A 21,989-nucleotide genomic window follows, 5' to 3' on the forward strand; every position below is an offset into this window, starting at 1 on the left:
CCAGCGAGAGCAGGGGGGAAGAAAGTCGGCAAAGTGGGTCGCAGCAAGACAGCAGGCTACAGGAGGAGTGAGTGCATGCAGTGGGGAAGCCTGTAGGGGGAGATCTTCCTATTACAGGGCACAGTGCTTGGCTCTCTGATCTCCCTGTTGTGTTGTGATGCCAGACAAGAATACTCTGGGGCAACAACTACTCTGCCACCAGAGGACCAGCTCATCTGCAGCTCGTGTGAAAATTGTATGTTCACGGATCCGGCGAGGAAAAGACTGAGGAATCAAAGCAAGCTAGCGCTGGCAGAAAATTGGAAATTGGGCCAATAGGATAAAGGCAGTAAGGAATAAACCTGTCAGTTGTCTCATGCCATTTAAAGGTCTGTCCTTTAAGGATATACCCTTTAACATTACAATACCTTATAGTATATTTGTGTAACTGTATACAGTCTCCAGAAAAAGTAATGCAAGAGTGAGGCCAATCATTTTATATTCGGTAAAAAAAACAAAAAGGATTTGGGTGTGTGAATCGCCGCCAATTTACACTTCAATGTGTAACCAACATGAAAACCAGAAAGTTAGTGTGAACCTGACAGGAGATGGAAATTCAAACAGAGCTGTAGCCAGTACAACTATTTGAAGAAGAAAGAAAAAAGAGGAACTCTCACCAAAGTGGATGAAAGGCCAACATTTGGAGAAAGAATGGATCATACAGCACATGTGAAAAACACGGTGGAGGTCATGTCTTGTCTTGGGCTCAAATGGCTTCTTCTTGGACTGGCTCACTCATTTTTATTGGTGCAATTTAGCAACAAAATGAACTCAGGAGTAGTTTGCAAATGGTGACTGCCAATTTAAAGACCGCTGTAAGCAAAGTGATTGGGAAAGCTAAATACTGGACGCCATTCTGCAAATTTAAAATTGAAATTGAAAAATGACTGCAGCAACATTCTGCTTATGTGTGTTAATGAGTTCTATAATTTTTGGAGTTAACTTATGTTTTGAGAATTTTTCTACATAAATAAATTGGAGTGAAAATGTTTCCTAGATATTTCTAAATTTAAATTCTATAATAAATATCTGTGAGTTAAAGTTATGTGCGTTTATGTATTAATCACTGTGATCATATAAAAGTTACACATTTAGATTTTATTTTAAATCTGAGGTTCTCAATGTTTTGTCAAAGGATAGTTCCTTGAGCATGACATATGTATGACACGTTGTGTTTAATATTAATTATGGTATACTGGTCCAGCCCACTTGAAATCAAATTCGGCTGTATGTGGCACCTGAACTACAATGAGTGGGACACCAAAAAAATCTACTCATCCATCTGGCCTGTGCACATCCCTGCAAATCTTTCCACAAATACCTTTTTTTAACACATTCTTTTCTGTAATTGCAATTTTCAATTTCCCTTAAATAGCTTGCAGGTAATAAGTAGAGAGCAGTTTCCGGGCTAACATGATTCTCCAAGATGCAGTTTGGTTTGAATCAATCGCCAATCTACGTAACAAGGATTTATGCTCCACCTCCTGACAAACCTTAGAGAAAAGCCTTCCTTGCATTTGCCAAAATTGATGCCTAATTTTGGGTTATGGGTCGGATGACCTTTTATCATGTCCTTGAATGCTCCTCTTACTCGAAATGCAACTTAACTGCACTATGTTCATTCAGATTGCTGATTTCTTACAACCATACTGTAGCGCTGAAAAATAAAATGTCACTTGTGGGCAATGGCTCAGCGGTCTGCAACCAAATTTGTGGAGCTGCTAATTTGGTTTTAGGAGCTCCACAAAGAATAGAATAGAATAGAAATCCCTTTATTGTCATTGTACTCAAGTGTGCAACGAGATTAGAGGGCTCCCCTCTCCAGTGCAATACAACAATAATACAGACAAATATATAAATTAGATAAATAAAGAAGACAGTGCAATGGAATTCAGTACTGAATAGGGCATATAGAAACACATCACAATGCTGTTTTGCGAGGTTAGGGTGGTCTCGTGTGTGTGTGAGAGTTCAGTATGGAGATGGCTCTCGGAAAGAAACTGTTTCTCAGTCTATTGGTCCTTGATTTGATGCATCTGTAGCGCCTGCCAGAGGGCAACAGGTCGAACAGGTGTGAGTTTGGGTGGGTATTGTCATTGACGATGTTGAGAGCCCTTCTGAGGCACCGGGCGGTGTAGATGTCCGACAGTGGGGGGAGAGGGCAGCCAATAATCCTTTGCGCTGTTTTGACTGTCCTCTGGAGCCTCACTCTGTCCGCCTCAGTGCAGCCGCTGTACCAGGTGGAGACACAGTACGTCAGCAGGCTCTCGATGGACGAGTGGTAGAAGGCCAGCAGCAGCTTCCTGTCCAGGTTGAATTTCCTGAGGACTCTCAGGAAGTGCAGACGTTGGCGGACCTTCTTTACCACTGCTGTGGTGTTGTGACTCCAAGAAAGGTCATCGGAGATCTGTACTCCCAGGAACTTGAACGTGTGGACCCTCTCCACACACACGCCTTCGATGCAGAGGGGGGGCGGCAGCGTCTTGTTCCTCCTGAAGTCGACGACAATCTCCTTTGTTTTAGCAGAGTTAAGGTGCAGTCTGTTGTCCTTGCACCAAGTTGTCAGTCTCTTTACCTCCTCTCTGTAGGCTGTCTCGTCACCTTCCGAGATCAGACCGACCACTGTCGTGTCGTCAGCAAACTTGACGATGGTGTTGTTGCCGTGGGCCGGGCTGCAGTCGTAGGTGTGTCACTGCATCATTAAACCACAGAGGAGCATCTTGCTCCTGTTCTATGGCAATGTATAAGAGTATAGCGCGTAAACTCCAATGCACTATATTTGTTTGTGCAAGGAATTTCTAGATTTTTTTATTTATTTTAAATTTAACCATTTTTTTTGGTCTGAGGGGAACTTCCATAATAATAGCATTTCAAGGAATTATATTTGTCTTAATATTTTTCATGTTTAAACATTTTCATATTGTACCACAAAAAAAAAAAAAAAGATTGCTTGAATAATCTGAATTTCACTGAAGTCTGTGGGACTGAGACGTATTCAACACAGCCAGCTTCCAATACCAGTCGTGACAGAGCCAAAAAGGAGCGGGGTTTAGAGCGAGGATGTTGGTGTGTATCTTCAGCGAATTGATCTATTTTACAGCTGTTCAATTGTGATTTTCCTTAAAGGTGGGGAGTACATACTGTTTAACACTGATGCCATCAAACTAATGATTCTTACTGAAGTCTTACTGCCTTCATTTGACAGTCATCAATGTTTCACAATGTTCCGTTCTCACATTCCTTACAGAGTGGACGATTCCAAGCATTCACTCGCTTACTTGACTTTTATTAGCTTCATAACAGCCCTCATTATTATGCGCACCCTCATCAAAATTCAAATATACAGTCCGCCTCACTTACTCACAGATCATCGAGAAAGGGCTAACTTGTCGGTATGTTATCGCACTCAGCCGTTGAATTGGATGGGATGGTTGGAGGCTCAGGTAAGGTGTTGGGGGTGCTCGGTGCTTGGCCTGTTTAGTCATGGCCTCAATAATCTCTGGTGACCTTGACAGCTGCCTCACCAGAGGAATTTGCGCAGTGCTGCATTAATATGCATGCAGCTGATGGGCTCTCACATGGTCTGTGGTGGTCTGTCTCTTCCTATCTGTCTTTACAGCACGTCCTGTCCAAGCCTTTGTCTCTTCCATGTCGTGACTCTCTTTCTTCTCTTTCAAATATCCTCACCATGCTCAACATTGTGTGCATCGCCACAATTAATTGAGAGGTATTTCAAGAGTAGTCGCAAAAATTCTTAACAGTTATTGTGAGCGAATAGCTCATGTGTTAGATTCGTGATTTCAGAGAGCATTTCAGGTCTGTGGGGACTTTCTTTAAAAGTTGGACATGCACACTTGCGCCTCTTCAAAACAAGAGATATTCGCACGGTGGGGCGTAGCATTCCAGTGCCAACACATGGCCGACATCACGTCTGACAATGTATGCCTTGGCTTCATCTCTGCATGCAGCCAGCACACACGTTGTGCAGTTCAGAATAAGGCTCACTAAAGTTCAGACGCTTTCTGCTGGAATTACATTTGCTGTGAATGACTTATTTTAAACAATGCAAGAACCTCTGAAATATGTCAGCAAAGGTTCATTAAAAGGGTAAAAAATGTCTTTCATAAGTCGAATGTCATGTAATTTAGTTAAAAGGTAATGACATTAATAATGTTAACTCATTTACTACCATTGACGGATAAAGACGTCAAAGATCCATTTTTTTAATCGGCTGGTCGTGAATGAGTTAACATGCTCCAAGACTTGTCCCTGTGTACCTGATTACCCATCCATCCATTATCTGAGCCGCCTTTTCCTCACAAGGGCCGCGGGCGTGCTGCAGCCTATCCCAGCCATCTTTGGGCAGTAGGCGGGGTACACCCTGGACTGGTTGCCAGCCAATGACAGGGCACTCAAAGAAAACCAACCATCCGCGCTCACAATCACACCTGGGCCCAATTTCCATTGTTCAGACAACCTACCATGCATTTGGAATGTGGGAGGCAACCGGAGTACCCAGAGATAAACCATGCAGGTACGGGCAGTACACGCAAAATCCCCACTGCAAAGCTGGAGTTGGAATCGAACTCGGCACGTCTGAACTGTGAGGCCAAATAATCCTAACCGCTCGCCCACTGTTCCGTTGTAACTGATTCTATATGATAATAATAACCTAGCTACTGTATATAGAAGTGTGCCAGAGTAAAAGTAAAAGTTGGACGATGCAAAAAGATGATGCCAAAATAGAAACCCGAGGGACCGCAGAATGGAATTCATCCTATTTATCATTTACTGTCATATTTAAAAGTTCTGACCCATGAAAGGCATTGGATATGGCTTTGTAATAAACATTATTGCCACCTAAAGGGCCGACTTACTTCACCTATTGCCTGCTTCATCTATGCTTGTGAAAAAATTATCTTTAAAATTCTCTAAAGGGGTCACTACTTCTTTGATATCCTTTGATTGAAGAGGGTGGGGAAGGCCAACGGTGGATAAATGAGAGAAACACACATTACTGTCAGAAATTGAGAGGACATCCACCCAAATTATTATTGGGTGCCCGTTCCATTTGAAGTATTTTGTTTGCCTCTGTTTGCTCACATTCACTTGAATGGATCGGGCAACGTGCATACAGCTCGCAAAACATGTTACCACAAGCTTCGATTATTTAATCTTTTGGTACATATGAAATTGCAAATATGATTAAGTATTGTTCTAACCCACAACACAATATACATGTACTATTTATATATTGTATGTTTAATTTGGCGGCGACCGGCTGTCTCTCACTCGCTTAAATAAATCCAGAAAATGGGCGTGTGCAGTTCCTTGCCACGCTGCTACAAGCAACGCCTACATCTGTCAGACAATCAGATGACAGTGGTGTCAGACTAGCGCAGGTGTGGGCAAACTGTGGCCCGGGGGCCACAGGCGGCCCGTTAGACGCTTTAATCGGGCCCATCAAACATGAAAAAAATGAAATGAATAAACCTTGTTAATGTTTTATTTTCTAAATACTGTGGTTTTTCAATGACATGTATTTTGTTGTAATGCTTTTGTTCACTTTAATTTAAAATTAAATGTATTTTTTTTCTCAGATGAAGTGAGGTTACCCAAACACATCCATCTCCTCCTGGTCCGGCCCCTCTGTCAAATTTTAGAACCCAATGTGGCCCGCCAATCAAAAAGTTTGCCCACCCCTGCACGAGAGCCAGGTTGGAAAAGATTGTAGGAATGATTCCATTGTTGCCCGGTCTCGAAAAATTGCCATGTCTGGCTGGAGCCGAGATTTGAACCTCACACCTCAGAACTGTGAGGAAGACATGCTGCACTGCAAAGCTTCTAATTAGAGCAAATTGTTTTAGTATAATTTGGATTTGAAAAATACTTTATTTGTTATCAGCCAGCTTTTGTTAGTGTGGGGGTGTGTGTGTATGTGTGTGTGTTGCACACATCCATGCATCGTGCGTGCATGACTTCAAGAAAGGCCGCAGAATTAAGTAAACTCCAAATGACCTGAACAGATTGGGCGCAGCTCTTAATGTGTTTTCATAGTTTAAAGTTTCGCTGACCTACATACAAATGAGTTCTTTTTTTTAAGTTCAATTACTGCTATTAGTTGGGAAATACAACACAGTCTGTTTTCCTTTTTCATATATTTGTTTTATTCCAACTGTGCATTAATAATTAATTTTTTGAAGGCTCACTCTTGACAGCCCAAAACGCTTGTCTTGCGTTGTGTGTGGGGGTGTGTGTGTGTGTGTGCGTGTGCGTGTGCGCGTCGGCGTGTGCGCGTCGGCGTGTTTGCGTGTGTGTGTGCACGCATTTGTGCATTCATCATTAATGCAGAACTTGCTGACCTCAGTGTAGATTTTGTTTGTAATCGCAGCAAGGAGTGTAACTTCCCAAAAGTAGTACAATATTATTCATAACGAGCCAAGATAATATTTTTCTGGGGTGCATGTGGCAGGAAACAACATTAAAGACTGCCTTTCCTTGACTTCATTCGCCATTTTATGAGCATGCTGTGCTAACAAAGATGCATTAAAGAACCACAAGGATACTTATCACCCGGGTGCAAAACGGTAAGAAGAACTAGCGGTGGCATTTCTTCCACGTATTAGAGGGTTGATGTTAGTGATGTATTGTCTAGTCTTCTCTGTAATTGAATTGGAGCAGGAAACAGGGTGGTAATCAGAGTAGAGCAGGTTGTCTATTCTCGTTTGACGATCATTTTCTTAAATGACTTTTTGGCCTGTGCTTATGACTGCAGAGATTTTGTGGCTCTGCAGTATTCTGGAGCTTCCTTCATCTTTCACCGTAAGTGATTGTTCACAGGTGACTGTTTTTTTTTAACTGTGAAGGAATTCTTTTTTATTTTTTTTTAATGGGACAGTTTGGGCGCTTTGTGTCTGGGTGGTGTTGAAACACAGCACTTGTTATAGTTCTCCAACAAAGTGCTCATGCAGTCCATTACTAAGATGACCAATAAAAGCACATTACTCACCCAATCCTTATAAATGGGTGCAGAAGTAGTAGATGTTGTGTTTTAGGTTGCTGATGTTTTTTGTAAAAAAAAAAAAAAAATCACCAGCTACTGACCTTTAACACATTTTCATTAATTTGCAGCTGAATATATTTTGTTGTTTTTTTTTAAGCTATGAGAACTGTCATTGTGCCAGGGAAGTGTTGTACCTGAACGAGTGTAATGAATGAAAGTTCATGAACTTGACTGTATTTTTGAACATACCGTAGTTCTGGTGAACATTTGTGTGAACATGCTCAATCTGCCATTTATGAATGATTTATGGATGACAGTTGATTCTTGTATGAAAGGGCCACATGTCGTTAGACTTGCAGGAGAAAACCCGGCAAAACACAGGTTAATCATTAGGAGTATTTGTCAACCCAAGCCCACGGAGTTTATAAAGAACTTTAGATTAAAAAACGAGCAAAAGAGTGGCAAAAACAACTTTGCTGCATGCATGCTTCATTAATTCTAAAATTGCTCCTTTCTTACTGTCCATTTCAGTTCTGATGTCAAGTTAAATATTTTATTTTGGAAATTGTTTTTAAATATGCTTTAATCAAGAAGACAAACAAAAGGAAAAACATCTGCTGAATTATTGGAAATTGCCTCGATTTATCTTCAGTGCTCACTTCCATGTGCAGCTTATGGAGACCTTGGTGTGCTGATAGAGGTGCTGCTCCAATCATTTTGTCAATTCTTCCTTTCTTTGAACTATCGGCATCCCCTCCCATTTCTCTCAAAATTGAATCACTTGCAGATAACGGAAAGACACAACTGAAAGACAATCGTGGGGAGCAAGTGGTGCTCAGGCTAGGCAAGTACAAAGGCTTGGGAACACGAAAGAAATGAGGCCCTGCTAGTTAACAGTGTGGGAAAAGTGGAGACAAAAAGAGGCCAGAGTTGACATCTGCGAGCAGACACCCATCAGGCCGCTGCTGTTGTTGCATATTCTCATCATCTTATCATCTCTCAGGCGGCTCTCCATCCATCTGCAACGGCGCTATTTTCCACCCAACTCTCATTTTGTGAGGTCGCTGGGGCACAACGCCCAAATGATGTGATAGTGTCTGTAGTGGACCAGCGAGGGTCTGAGTCACCAACTTAGAACGCCCACGTGGCTGTGATACAGTGCAGCAGAACAGGCAAGAGGCTAGGCAGAGAGGCTTGCATGGTTCCCCCCCCCATGGGTGTTTTGTAACTGTGTGGGTGAGATGCGCTTGGTCATGTCTGCAATGCAGCAGTTCTTGTTGTTTATGTGGTGGGTTTCATCACCTCCCAAGGCGTTCTGCTAGATGAGAGGATTACTGGCATTGTGGGAATCCGGGTAGATGATTTTCTGATTATGCTCCACCTTCTCTGGTGAAGAAACCAGAATAAGAAGAGTGAACATCTGTTCATCCAATGTGCTGTACTGCTAAAACTGACACCAGTCAGGAGAAAGTATGATTTATAACCACACGTTTGGATTTAGGTTTGGAGTAATACTATAAATAATAGGTCCCACCGAACAACTTTTTCATCAAAAGAAACATACAAAACAAAACAGGACAATGACAACATGAACGTAATATGAAGGAATTTGAAATAAAGATGATCCACCGAAAAGACAATATTCATCCATGCACTGCATTACAAGGCGGACTGGCGTTTTTGAGAAAATATAAGGATGTTAAGGGCGCCCTAAGATACAGGAGTCAAAGAGTTCTTTCAATAAATTAACATACAGTATTATAGTGAATATGATGTTGATTTTCTGGCTGATTACAGTATTTTATTGGCTAATGACTTCATCAACTCATTTACTTATTCGATTTGCTGCTGTCACCTTTCCCTTCTCTAACAGGCCTAAGACAATTAATTTCATTGGGTGTATTCTCACCTTTGTCTTCCCCATTGGCCCATACAAGCCTGAATGACGCATGTATTGTGAAAAATAGGTGCAAGGGCTCATGTACCCCGAAAGGGCCGCTATCCTTTTTTTAGATGTTTCCCTCCTTCTTATTCAAATCACCAGGGTTGTTTTCAGCCTTCGTTGCTGATAAACTGATCATTTGAATCAGGTGCAAAGTAAGAGGGAGACATCTAAAACATGGAGGATAGAGGCCCTCATGGATCAATGTTGCCCAACCCTGCTATAAACAGACCCATGACTCAATTTATGAGGTTATCACCACCTTTCCAGAGCAATCAGAGCCCACATTCGCTCACAAGTGGCATTGCATAATTTGTTTAGACTGAATGCACATGCATCTCTAATGCATATGTTTTACAAAGAGTTTCATAAATAAAGTAAAGTTGCCAGAGTTGACAAGTGGTCTCATCTTTGTTTAAAGGCACAAGCAAAGACTTTATTCCCGCTAATGTTGGTTCTGTGGTGCAATGTCAAATGATGACACCTGGCAATTACAGTAAAAATGACTGAAAGAATAATGCGTGTGTCCGTGTGTGCGTGCGTGCGTGTGTGTGGTTAGCACGATGGCCTAACAGCGCAGAGGTCGTGGTTTTGATTCCGGCTCCGGCCTTTCTGTGTGGAGTTTGCATGTTCTCCATTTCACTGTGTGATATATATATATATCTGATAGTCTGGTCTTTACTGCACGAGCGGAGTGCAAGAAATATGTACAGTGTATGATTGTATTTCAATTTTAACTGATCCAAATTAGTCACATAAAGAAATTAAATCATCAGAAATGTGTAACAAACAAGTTGTGTCATTTGTAAACAAGGTCGGATTGAGAACAAAAAATGACTATAAATGGACAAAGGATTTGTTTTTGATTCACTGAGAACACTGCAGAGCAGCATCAGGCCTTTCGTGGTTAATAGATCGATATGTTTAGATTTCAGCATCTGTGCGTGTTTTATACTGTAATACCAAGTGGAAACCTAAAAAGCATTCTCAGACAAAAACCGAATGAGGAGAAGGGACTGAGGGACCTGTTGCCATGCAGCATATATTGCCATGGTGATTTACTCCATTTAAACCACTGCAAGCTTGGCAACACAGCAAAATCAAAGTCAAAAGCTTTCTATATTCTAATCTTTATTAAGAAGTTGATTCATGAAAATCTTCACTTTTGTAGAGAGATACACCGCCCAGCCACAACATTGTGACCATGTATACAATGTGATAACATTCAACACGAGTGGTCTTGAATATTTTGCCATTACAAAGATGATGAAGTTCAATATCGATTGACACTGTCAAAGAGATATTTATTTAACAGTTAATTGTTTTGATTGAAGTTTAAAGTGTAAGAGAAACATTTTGTACAGCGCATTTTACATGTATTAAAATTTAAAGAGTTGAAAATGGCTTTCTCTCGATGAAGCTTTGTTAATGGTTGAACAAACGTATTTTTGGTCTCATGAAACGTGACATGGTATGTGATGTACGAGGATTTCTCTTGACGCCAGCGATATACAGCTCTCATTATAGTGGAGCATAAGCAATATATGATACTGGTTATGATATGTTCTGCTTGGCATGAGTCGGGATGAGGTAAATGTTGCCAACAATGCCACCCAGGGGGATTTCAACCAAGGGAATTATTGTTAGTAACGTTTATAACAAAACAATGAAAGCTATGTGACACGCATGCTCTTACACCTCGGGCGAGATTGTTTCCAAATTGTAAGCAAAGTTTATTAAGCAAATAATGCAAACAATACTAAAGCTTCTGACCAATTAGTTAACAGCAATTACCAAGAATGGAAAAGATGACACACATTTAGGGCTTACTGCTGCGGCAAAATTTAAAAAAAAAAGAAAAAAAATCTACATCCAAACACCCGGACACCACACACTCACAAAATAAGTCAAACAGTGATTAAACGCTACTGTGAGGAGATGAGCTGCCATCTCAGGTCTACAGCACGTTTTCTACAAGAGAGAGACATTTTTAAATCCTGCTAAGATGGTCATGGTTGAGGTCTCAATAAATAAAAAGGAAAATGGTAGATGGTCGATTACAACAAATCAAATCAAAACAAATCCTTAAACTAAACAAAATGACTTAAATAAACAACAAATAAAATAAGGAATAAACTAAAAAAAAAGGAACCAAAACTGATGAACCAAAGTAGACCTGGCATTGAACATCGGGTGCCAAAACTGAATTGAATAGAGCCAAAACCACGAGGATACATTAGAAACCCGTCAAGGGAATTATGCTCGGCCAACTGCGGCATGTAAATAGAGGAACACATCACAGTAAGAGCACTGGATTAAAATGACTTGAGTCCATTTTAATGTTTGTTTGTTTTCTATAGAGGCTGCTGTACATATTGATTTCACTGCCACGGCGCAGTCCAGTGGAGAGGCGGGGCGTATTCAATACAGTGACACTGTCCTTTCAATCAGTTGAGTGTTACAATTCGTCTTCATAATTGCAAACAAAGAAGGAACTAACGGAAGTGGGAGTTGGATGTGGGTAAAGGCAATGTTATACCAAGGTTTCTTAAGCAAGTACTTATGATTGTGGTAAACAGGGGCAAAACACAAGAGACTCACGTGACACTATACCACAAAGTAGAGTGAAACATACACCTACTGCCTTAGTGCAATGCACAAAAGAACTGACTAACGAATGAATCAAAGATGGTTATGGCGAATGTCCTAGAACACATGAATGAATTAAGTGGCTAAACGAAAGAATGGATGAGGGCTCTGGGAGAGAACTAATGAGATGCACTAAACGAAAGGATCGTGGGACAATCAAACATGGGGTATAGGGTCTGGCTAACGCATACCACACAAAACGACATGACGCGACTGAGCCAGCCCCCACTGAAAGCAAAAGACACCTTTTAAACTGGGATTGTTAAAGAATATAGCTGGTGGCAAACCTAAAACCAATAAGTAATCAGTCAGGCCCTTACATTGATTTGTTGTTGAAGTTGTTTAAAATTAACCCAAAAACAATATTGCTCTCTCAAGCAAGAACCATCATGGGCCGTAACACGAGCCAGTGACAGATGATTGAATAGACTGACCACAAGAAAACAGGTGTGCTCTGATGGAGAAGTCCCAGCACGATGATCTGCTCTTCCAAAACCAAGCAGTCAGCCACCACTTGATAGCGTCAACACTGTGGTCGTAGGTCTTAAACGGACGCGAGGCAGTCTCAAATTGCCCGTGTCACATATGTGCCCAACTTCATCATCCACAAGGAGTGATCTTGATGTTTACCCAACACATCTATTTCTACTTTCACAATTTGAAGTACACCGTTCAGCCCGATCACCCTGATTTTAATGCAAATTAGGGATGTCGCCATGATTAGCCAGGACTCGGCTACATTCCATCCCATGATGGTGCACAACGGCGCAAACACCCCGTTATGCCCAATTCTATCTCTCTCTCCAGTATAGTAAAATACCAAAGGAAAGAAAGCTACAGTTAGATTACTTTGAGCCAGACTATGGGATAGACCATACGCAGACCACAAACCACTCTTCCAGTTAGAAAAGGTGTAACCCAGGGGTCTTTTTCTGCCTTTTGAAAGCCTGAATATGAACATGGCCTTACGCAACTGGAATATTGCTAATACTTGGGCTTTGATAGGGTTGTTGACTGCATGTAAACATATTAGTCAGTATAGGTAGTTTTGACCCACTTGTTGGATCAAAAATGTAACCCAACATGCTGGGCCAAATCCTCAACCCAATGCCTTGGGTATAAATAAACCATCATTGGCTTGGTCACTTTTAGACCCAGCGCTGGCTTTAACTATTTCACCCAATTTGGGTTGCCTTACTTTGATCCAATAATTTTAAGAGTGTATGCGGAGCCAAGAGTTGTATTATCTGTATGACAACACAAGTTGCCCCCTAGCAAGATAATCAAATCCCCATCACTTCTTTTTCCACTTCGAACTACTTCTTGGGTACTGATATTTAATGTAGCCGTGTGGTGCAGACATCACCAAATGCAAATAACCCGCATCACCACATCAACAGTCTGACTGAAGATTATTTTAACATTATTATCAGAAGGTAATGCTGTTACCACTGTTTGCTAATGATAATATGCGCAAACACAGCAACTTTTTAACTTAATAATGCCCCAGATGACTCTTCAAAGTGGTTCTTTTACTCTGGAACTCTGTCGCGCCGGTTGTGTGAGGCTCTTTTTTATGTTTAGTTCTGCACTTCTTCCCCACAGTTTGAAACCAGTGGAGCAAAAGTAAAGAACAGCTTGCTCACAGACACATTTTCAGAAATGTGGAGGCAGATACCTAAAGACTTACTTAGTTGCTTAATCACACACATGACATTGTGCAAGCATTCCAGAGATTATTTATAACTATTTACCATTTTCCATGATATGTCCCCTTTCAGGTAATTTCCTTTCCATCTGAGTTGTTGACCTATGAGTTTGTATGATTACCATGATTGTTTGAAAATTAATGCCATAATCGTAATAGTTGCTCTCTCTGTTCTTGTCTTACAGTGGAAGGATGCACAGATTGGTCCGTGGACTATCTGAAATACAAGGTGCTCCTGGGCGAACCTGTTCGGATTAAGTGTGCTTTATTCTATGGATATATCCGTGCTAACTACACACATGCTCAGAGCTCAGGACTCAGCCTCATGTGGTACAAAAGTGCTGGACATGGCGATTTTGAGGAGCCCATCAGTTTTGATGGCACACGAATGAGCAAGGAGGAGGATGCAATCTGGTTTCGACCAGCCGAACTGGACGACGTGGGCTTCTATTCCTGTGTATTAAGGTACAGCCGATAGTGTCACACAAATATATCAGCAGCCCCGTTGGTAAATATACACACGTTTCCTGGCGTCTAACAAGTGGCACTGTGAACGTTTTGGACATTAGCATTCAACGCCATGTGCACCTTCACTGCGGTACCGGCCATGAATAGACACAGGCAGTCAGTCCTGATCCGATGCTTCTCTATTCAGTAACATTGGCAGCATTTAGAGATCAATGGACACGGTCGACATTGAGTGAGGCCTGTGTAATGGCGTAGTCATGCATAAAAAAGAAAGTTGATTTGAAGAATGAATTGAATTGCAGCTTTGGAACCATTCAGAATCAAAGAAAGAGTGCTGACACTTCTTTTATCACCTTGGAGCGTCAACAAAATGACTAAATTGAACAAAGCGTTTTCCCTCCTTGCGTTTGTTTCCCTGTGGAAATAGAATATTTATGCTTGTTTTATTTTGTGTGGTCTGGAAGGAAATTTATGACTAAATGCTGAAGTGTTGTCTGAAATTACACAAACACTTCCACTTCCCCTTAATGTTAGCCTCCAGCTCGATTACAGTTGACATAAAACAGTGGCGCTCGATGACATTGTTAAGCAGGGCTTACTCGGGCTTGAGCCGAGGAGCCTACGGAAGTCGAGGGCCTATCAGAATTTAAAATAAAAGTTGTTGATTTTTCTGTCACTCACTTTACATTCCTGCCAAGAGTTGACCAACCCTCAGGCGTCTCTGTCCAGTGCCGTGGCCCTACATGGCGTATCGTCGAATTGTTTCATATTACTCTGCCGCTCGTTGAAATTTCTTGTAATCATTTGGCACAGCAGTACACAACTTTAATCTTTGAGACAGGCTACCTCTGAGCCACGGCTGGGCTGACTGGTGAGCGGGGAGCAGCGTGGGCGGGTGGCTGTGGCGGCGACAGGCATGTTCACCCGCGCCCTCCGCCATTGTGCATGCTACCCATGAGGAGCCTTGCTCGGAGGGCGTAAGAAATCCGGCACAAGCCGGAATGCCCGTGAGCGAGGAGGGGATGCCGACGCGGGTATTCTCTGCCTCGCTGTAGAATGGGTGAACCGGATGGGGTCCTTGCTTGCGCAACCCGGCACTAGGGAGCAACACAGAGGAGCAGGCAGCCCGAACACTGGCGCGACAACTTGATTGGTTTTTCTTTTGGTGTTCTGTAGAACACTCGCCGCTTTCTTTGCCCCCCCATCTACCGTTGTCAAAGTGTGGCGTTTCCTCAAATTAGTGACGAGTTTTCGACCCTACCAAAATGGCCTTGTTTGTATTTGTTTGTATTTGGTGCAGGGCATTGTGGGATGCGTGATGCCAACATCCAGAGCTCTATCGTGTTTCGTACATTTTTGGGGCCCTAATCAAATTTTAATCCTGACAAAATAATATGACACTCAGTAATAAATGTACAATTGTGTATATATTTTATATACAATGCATTGGTGGCAACAATAAGTGTATTTGTTTCTGAAACTTTTGCAACGTCACCCCCTCTCCATTTACGTGAAACGGTTCAGTCCACCCACACCACCCGCTCCAGCGACTGACAGCTTTTCACGTTATCAGGCAGTGAGTGGAGGCGGAGACAGAAAGATACCCTTGAAGTCCGGTAGAAAAAACAGAGAGCGAAGAAGTTTAGGCAGGAGAAAGAAGCCAAAGGTCGACAAAATGTCATTGTTTGTTTATATGGAAATAAACAAGAATATTCCCCGATTTACATGCAAATAGACCGGCGCAGTTAGGAGTTGAGAGGCAGTTTGTGTTCCTTTTGTGCATTTCTCTATTTGCGTGTGCTTTGTTGATTGCACAATATTTATTTTCTCTTTAATTTTCCCAGATTAAGTAGTCATGATTATTGTTATTATTTTATTTGATTCTTGTTCTATTGATGATAATGTTCAAACTACAATAACTCATACAAGGCAATTGACCATTTTGTTTTTGGTAGTGTTTGCAGAGATTTTATTTGTTTCTCCTCAGATTAAAATTGTATTTCATTTTAATGGAAGAGGTTATTTAGTATTTAAGTTTTTAATTTTCTGGTGATTAATCTTAAGGATTTTATGTTCAATTATTTAAAGAAAGAGATGGTTTTGGGATGTAGGGTCTCTGTCTGGCAGCAAATAATTGAAGCTACATGAATTTCATTATATTTTCAATGTTTATCCTACAAGTAACTGTCATATTGTTTTCACAAATATGGAAATATTCCAAAATAGCAATATAATGCTTTATGTAAAACGGTATCAACATTTTCCGCCGACCTTAAGGCCAGCTGTGGGGGGGGCGGGCAGTAAGATTTACAGAGCCTCTGTTTCCGGCTCGGGCCTTATGACATGAGAAAGACGTCTGGTTTCGCAAACGGCTCCACAAAGCTTGTAGTACAACCCAAAGATTGTTTAATAGTCAGTGGCATTCCACACTAAAACACATAATTTGAGAGCAAGTGTTTTCAAATTGGATGTTGAATCTGTTGCTGGATTACTGCAGTCCTCTGATTCGTACTGGCTGGCTCGAAAACAAAAGCATGGAAGATATGGCTTGTCTTCTTTGTAGGCATGAGATCACTTCTTTGGACTTTCGAACAAGATGCGCACACACATCCCCCGCTCTGGTGGCATCTTGTGTTTGCTCAGATGCATTTAGGCGAGGACAATGTCATACACTATCATGTACACACACACACACACACACACACCCCCACATGTCAGTTCTGTGCTCCCACAAGACCAGCTGCAAATGACAGGAACTTAGAAAGCCTCCAACACATAGCATTTACTTGCACATATACACGTGCACATTTAAAATTCTGAGCATGCGTCTCTTTTGCGCTCTTGAACCCACTCCCTCCCATATACACACACATGTGCTTACATACAACCACACACACACACGCACACAGATCCGTTGCCACATTACTAGGGAGCGCTCACGTCATGTATCGTAAAAGAACGCGGAGCAGATGAGCGGCGCTGTGTGTCAAATCGAGGTCAGCACTCAACTGTTTCAGATGTTATACCCCGAGGAACATTGTCATATGCGAAGCAAAACCATCTGAAATGGCAAAATCCGTCACTTAATGCAGAGTGGCAGAGTACACACGCACACACACACGCACACAAAGTATGCATATTGTAACTATGGTACGAGAGTGTCTAACCACAGTAAATGTACTGTACATGTTGCTGGAGAAGCATTATCATCCTCATTATCTTCAAAAACACACGTGCAGCACCAGCCCGTTGTTCCACTAAGCATGTAGGTCACAAACATGCGAATGCAAGTCCTCCGTTTCAGAAAATGATCAATTTTCAAAATCTTTGTGGTGCAATTTTAAAATTTGTTTTTTGACTGTACAGATACTTCCAGCTTAAACGTCAAACGTGAGATATGAAGATCAAGGGCTCTATATTTGTAGACAGGTGCCTGTGAGCTAGGCTGAAAACGGGTGCATCTTAATTTTTTGTGTCGGGGCTTGTTAAATATTTGTGAATTTGGCAGCGCGCTCTATGCCTAAATATGCGTTTCTGCATATTTTATTGCACAGCCCAGACACATCTGGCAAATTGGATAGCAAAGTAGACTAGATTTTAGACTAGGTAAAAGCAGGTCTAAATTGAGGCGCAAGTGGTGTCACGCGATTTTGGTGGATTTGATTGAAGCGCAGGCGTACAGATTCTGAGCTCTCTGGACATGTGTGGTGGATGTCATTGTATTTCATTCATTATGAATATGACAACACCACGGGACAATCCCTCTGAATCATTGTAGAAATCAATTTATTGAACAAATCATCATTATGTTTAGAATAATGGTAGCACTGGTTATAACGTCCACCTCACAGTACAGAGGTCCAGGGTTCATTTCCTGACTCCGGCATTCTGGTGTGGAGTTAGACTTGAGCTGGTCACAAATATGGGGCCCAAAGAAATCCAGTATAAAATTACTTGAAGTGGTTTCATGTATACATTGCCTATATATATATATATATATATATATATATATATATATATATATATATTCAAACTGTGATAAGAAAGGGGACCACCTCCTGGCTGGTAGATTATGTTTAACCTTGCACCGTTCACTCGGGCTGGCCTGCTGTCGCTGTCCTCCACCTATTAATGGCTTCCTTGCATGTTTCACAATGTCGGCACTGTCACTAGAAGAGAAATGGGGTAGAAGAACATAATGAAGGAGTGAGAGTGCATCTGTATGCACCGCTGCCACGACTGTATCTCCCCTTTCTTGTGTGTACGCACTGAAATTCCCCAATGTAGTCACTATTAATATTCACAGGCAGGGGTAACAGGTAATCTCTCATGGAAATGACTGTCGGAATGGGCAGTCGGGAGCACTCAGTCATGCAGGTCCAGCCATGACCTGTCAAATGATCCTGCCCACCTGTCTACACCAATAAGAAACACCAAACTAAGAAGCACTGTGGATGCCTAATGAAGTGCAGCTGAAAGTTGCTGTGTTTATGTTGCGTTGCAGGATCACCAAGTTGGGGCTTGACTGCATGCGCGTCACAAAGTATGATTGTGAAGATGAAGAGTGTGGCACTCCAAGGGCTCTATTTTCGTACCCAGTGCAAGTTTGGCATGAAAAAAAAACGCACATACACACAAACTATACTACCGTGCAACATTGATACCATAACGCTACTCAAAAGACAATACTTTATCAAATAACTTGGTCAAGATGAAGTTTCTGTATTTCATTTTATTGCCAAGCAAAATGTGTCAGAGTGAGCCAGTGGTATTTTGCGTGTATTTAACTAAGGGAATTAGCTATGTACATAGGCTTCATTATTCTAATTCGCTTACACGAGTGCTAAAAGCCACACACAGTTTGAGTGAAGTAAATAATGTCTATAGAATGCTGGAGTGAAATTGCCGCTCTTCTGTGGAAGCCTGCCCAATAGAGTAATAGCACTGAGAAAGCTTCCCTACACGTAGATCACGCACTGTGCATGGGGCCCCATCTGCAGTTTGGGGCCCCATTTTGCATGAGAGGATGCAATGCGAGCTGCGTCATCGAACCAATGTGAAGGAGCGCTCTGACATGTACGGTCCTGCTCACTGTTATTGGCACTCCTTCATTTTTTTTGCATGATCTCTACAATATCTTCCGAAATTAATGGAAATGTACCAAATTTATATTGTCAGGATCTTTTAATTGAATGTACAAAGTAATTTAACAAAGATGTTTTTTTTTCAAAGAAGAAGCAGAAATCACAGCACATACAGCGAAAATGGCACCTTTCTTTTTGTTGTGTGATGATTGGCAGTAATGAAAACTTACAAATATTTCTTGTAGCCATCTATCAGCTTCATGCACAGCTGGTATTTTCTCCAACTCTTCCATAGCAAATTGTTCAAAGTGTTGAATATTTGCAGATTTCAGCTCATACCAAAGTTTTTAATCATACTGAGATCAGGACTCTTTGCTGGACATTTTAACACAGTCCATTTTTCCCTTTTAACCTTTCCTGTATGCTTTTGAATGTGTGCTTTGGGTCTTTGTCTTGCTGGAGGACCATGACCTTTGACTCAATGCAAATTTTTGAACACTAGGTTGGACACATCTCTTTAGAATGTCTTGATAATTCTGCGAGCCTCACTATAACTAGTCGCAATTTCTGGACCTCTCGCACCAGCTTGGACTTCTTCGCTGCCGGAGAGGAGACATTCCACATTTCTAGAGTCAACTTCTGTAGCCGGGGATCAAACCACCAAGGTTGTCACCTTCATCCTGTGGCTTGGGTCGCCGCCTTTGGCCCTATGTTACCACGCAGTGCACCATGTGTTCCGGCCCGGCCACCAGGCGCGCTCCATCAGGCTCTACTTTCAGGGCAGCGCTGTCAATTCATCAGAACACTAGCAATGTACTGCCCGGGACTAATGAAAATGCTTAAAGCAATGTTAGAAAAGAATACAATGGTGAAAGAGTTCATTCTTGTTACAAATTTAGGTTGATAGCATAAAGATGAGCTGACGGTGTTGTGAAAAATAAAAGAGTTCCCTGAAGGCATTGGATTGGAAATGACTTAATACTGTCATGACACGAGAGAAAAACTGCGGTGTTTGATGTGTCAGACACATTGTGTAATCTAAGGACATATGTGGGAGGAAATATTGTAATTGCCCGGCTTTCAATGGGAATTTGAGTGTTTCAGTCATATTCAGGCTTGTAGCTTTTATTTGCAAAGATGGATACAAGTAGCAAGTGAAAACATTAAAATATGTTGTTACAGATAAGATATGTGATACCAAGAGTTTTTTATTCTTCGATGGCAGACAAGTTACTCCACTTTGACTGATGGTTAATCTTTCACATGACCTTCACAAGCCCAAAGGGTGTAGTCCTAGAAGAGCTATTCCTTCATCTTTAAAAAGACACTACTGTACTTGTGCAGACATTTACCCCTTGATAAGCATGAGGTCTGAACTCTAGTATCAGTGGAGTAGTTGTGGTTATCCTCTCAATTAATTTTTTTGCAAAGTATTACAGAACAACGGCCTGTTTTAGAAACTGTGACGTAAGAAAAATCTGTCATCTCTACTTCCCCACAATACAAAATTATCATTTGTAGTTTTTATTGGTAAGGTAACACAAGCAGCCTGAATGAATGTAAAATGTATTTCTCCCAAAACAAACATACATAATATTATAATACAATATTCAGTGAACAATCACCAAAACCATTTGCAATTACAACACATCAACAGTGATATATGCTCAACCCATTTGGGGTTTTGACCTTTGCTCAGATAAATTTGCTTTCAGCAGTAGTTTTCACACTACTGTCCAAAACGCACAGAAGCGGCAGCACGATGGTACATTTTCTCCAATCAAAATATATAATAGCGACATTGTAAAAAAAATACAAAATCAAATAACATCATAGTGAAATTCATCTGTTGTTACAATCTAGATCAACATTCAAAATGAGGCAGAATCTGTCAATTACCTTTTGTGACATTTTGAGGCTACAACTTTCAGTAAACTGGGGATGGGATGCAATTTACTGCCTGTTTATGCTCTTATCTGGTGTTGGTAGACTGGGTATATATACATATGCATGTACATAGTATATATCATAATCCTTGGGCATTTATTATTGTTTATTTAACATTGCAGTTTTGCATAAAATTCTTCACGAACTGGGTTAATTATACACATACTGAAAACTAACAATTACGCGGTTTGCCCACATTATCCTAATCTAGCTATTTTAAGGCTCTCGTTAGGATTGTGCTTTATAACGTTAGCCGACACACACACAGTTTAAATATTGGCGACAGTGTCTCCTCTAAATATCCGGTCAACCTGTAGTTTAAAACAAAGATTCATTTGGAAGCCACCTTTAAACGTACCGGTGAAGTATGTATTCATCTTTGAAGGAGACCTAGAGTAACCTGTCAATCAACTGGGGTGGCACCGGCAACTGAAGTGTTAGCAATATTTTCCTAGGCATGACCCGCTCTACTCTGCCTCTGATTGGCTCATCAGTCCTCATGCCTACAGTTAAGCAATCTCAGCGAGTACACACCTCTTAAAGGTAACAGCCATTACCCTGGCTGCGCCATGCTTCAGGAAAAAATGGAAAATCTTTCTCGAAGATATTACTGAACGTTGCACATCTTTGGCGGGGGGATTTAGAACTGGGTATACACAATACTAAAAATAAGTATACCTCGTATACCCACGTCATTTGCCTGTGTTGTATACCTAAAAACCCCCGTTAAACACAATATTAAAGAATGAGGTTAGTTTTCCTCCAGATGGCATCCCACTTGCTTGGAATAATCAGAAACTGAAAGCTTGTACGCCTGCGAACCCTTTTACCGGAACTATGTAATGAGCTGCCATATATATACAATATAGTCCATAGCATTCTTAATGTCGAAACAAGGAAGCATGCAGGATTGCACATAAATACTTCACACGACAGGGACTAATTGAAGCAACTTATCCCTTGGTCTAATTGGATTTTCAGGCTGATTAATCAAGCCGGACAGATGAGACATGAGCAGAACCACAAGCATCAATTTGGTCATATATGGAACCAAGTGCCTACTGGAACACTGATTACAGACAGGTGGGCCAGCAGTATGTTGTGTTAATATGAGTTTTATATGGAGCAATGAGATTAGGCAGGTCATTG

At 41.4% G+C, this 21,989-nt stretch overlaps 1 protein-coding gene across 2 annotated transcripts in view; it reads left to right on the forward strand.

The window, feature by feature from the left end:
- LOC148340758 (interleukin-1 receptor accessory protein-like 1-B) overlaps positions 1–21,989 on the forward strand; it is a 163,026-nt gene that overhangs the window by 62,239 nt on the left and 78,798 nt on the right. For both annotated transcript variants that reach the window (XM_088289171.1, XM_088289170.1), the window contains one exon: positions 13,527–13,806. In XM_088289171.1, coding sequence (XP_088145297.1) covers positions 13,527–13,806 — 280 coding nt within the window. The remainder of the gene's footprint in view (positions 1–13,526; positions 13,807–21,989) is intronic.

This window comes from Idiotropiscis lumnitzeri, chromosome 3, assembly GCF_059441095.1.
Source record: "Idiotropiscis lumnitzeri isolate Australia: NSW breed Sydney's pygmy pipehorse chromosome 3, RoL_Ilum_1.0, whole genome shotgun sequence".
NCBI classification, from domain to species: Eukaryota; Metazoa; Chordata; class Actinopteri; order Syngnathiformes; family Syngnathidae; genus Idiotropiscis; species Idiotropiscis lumnitzeri.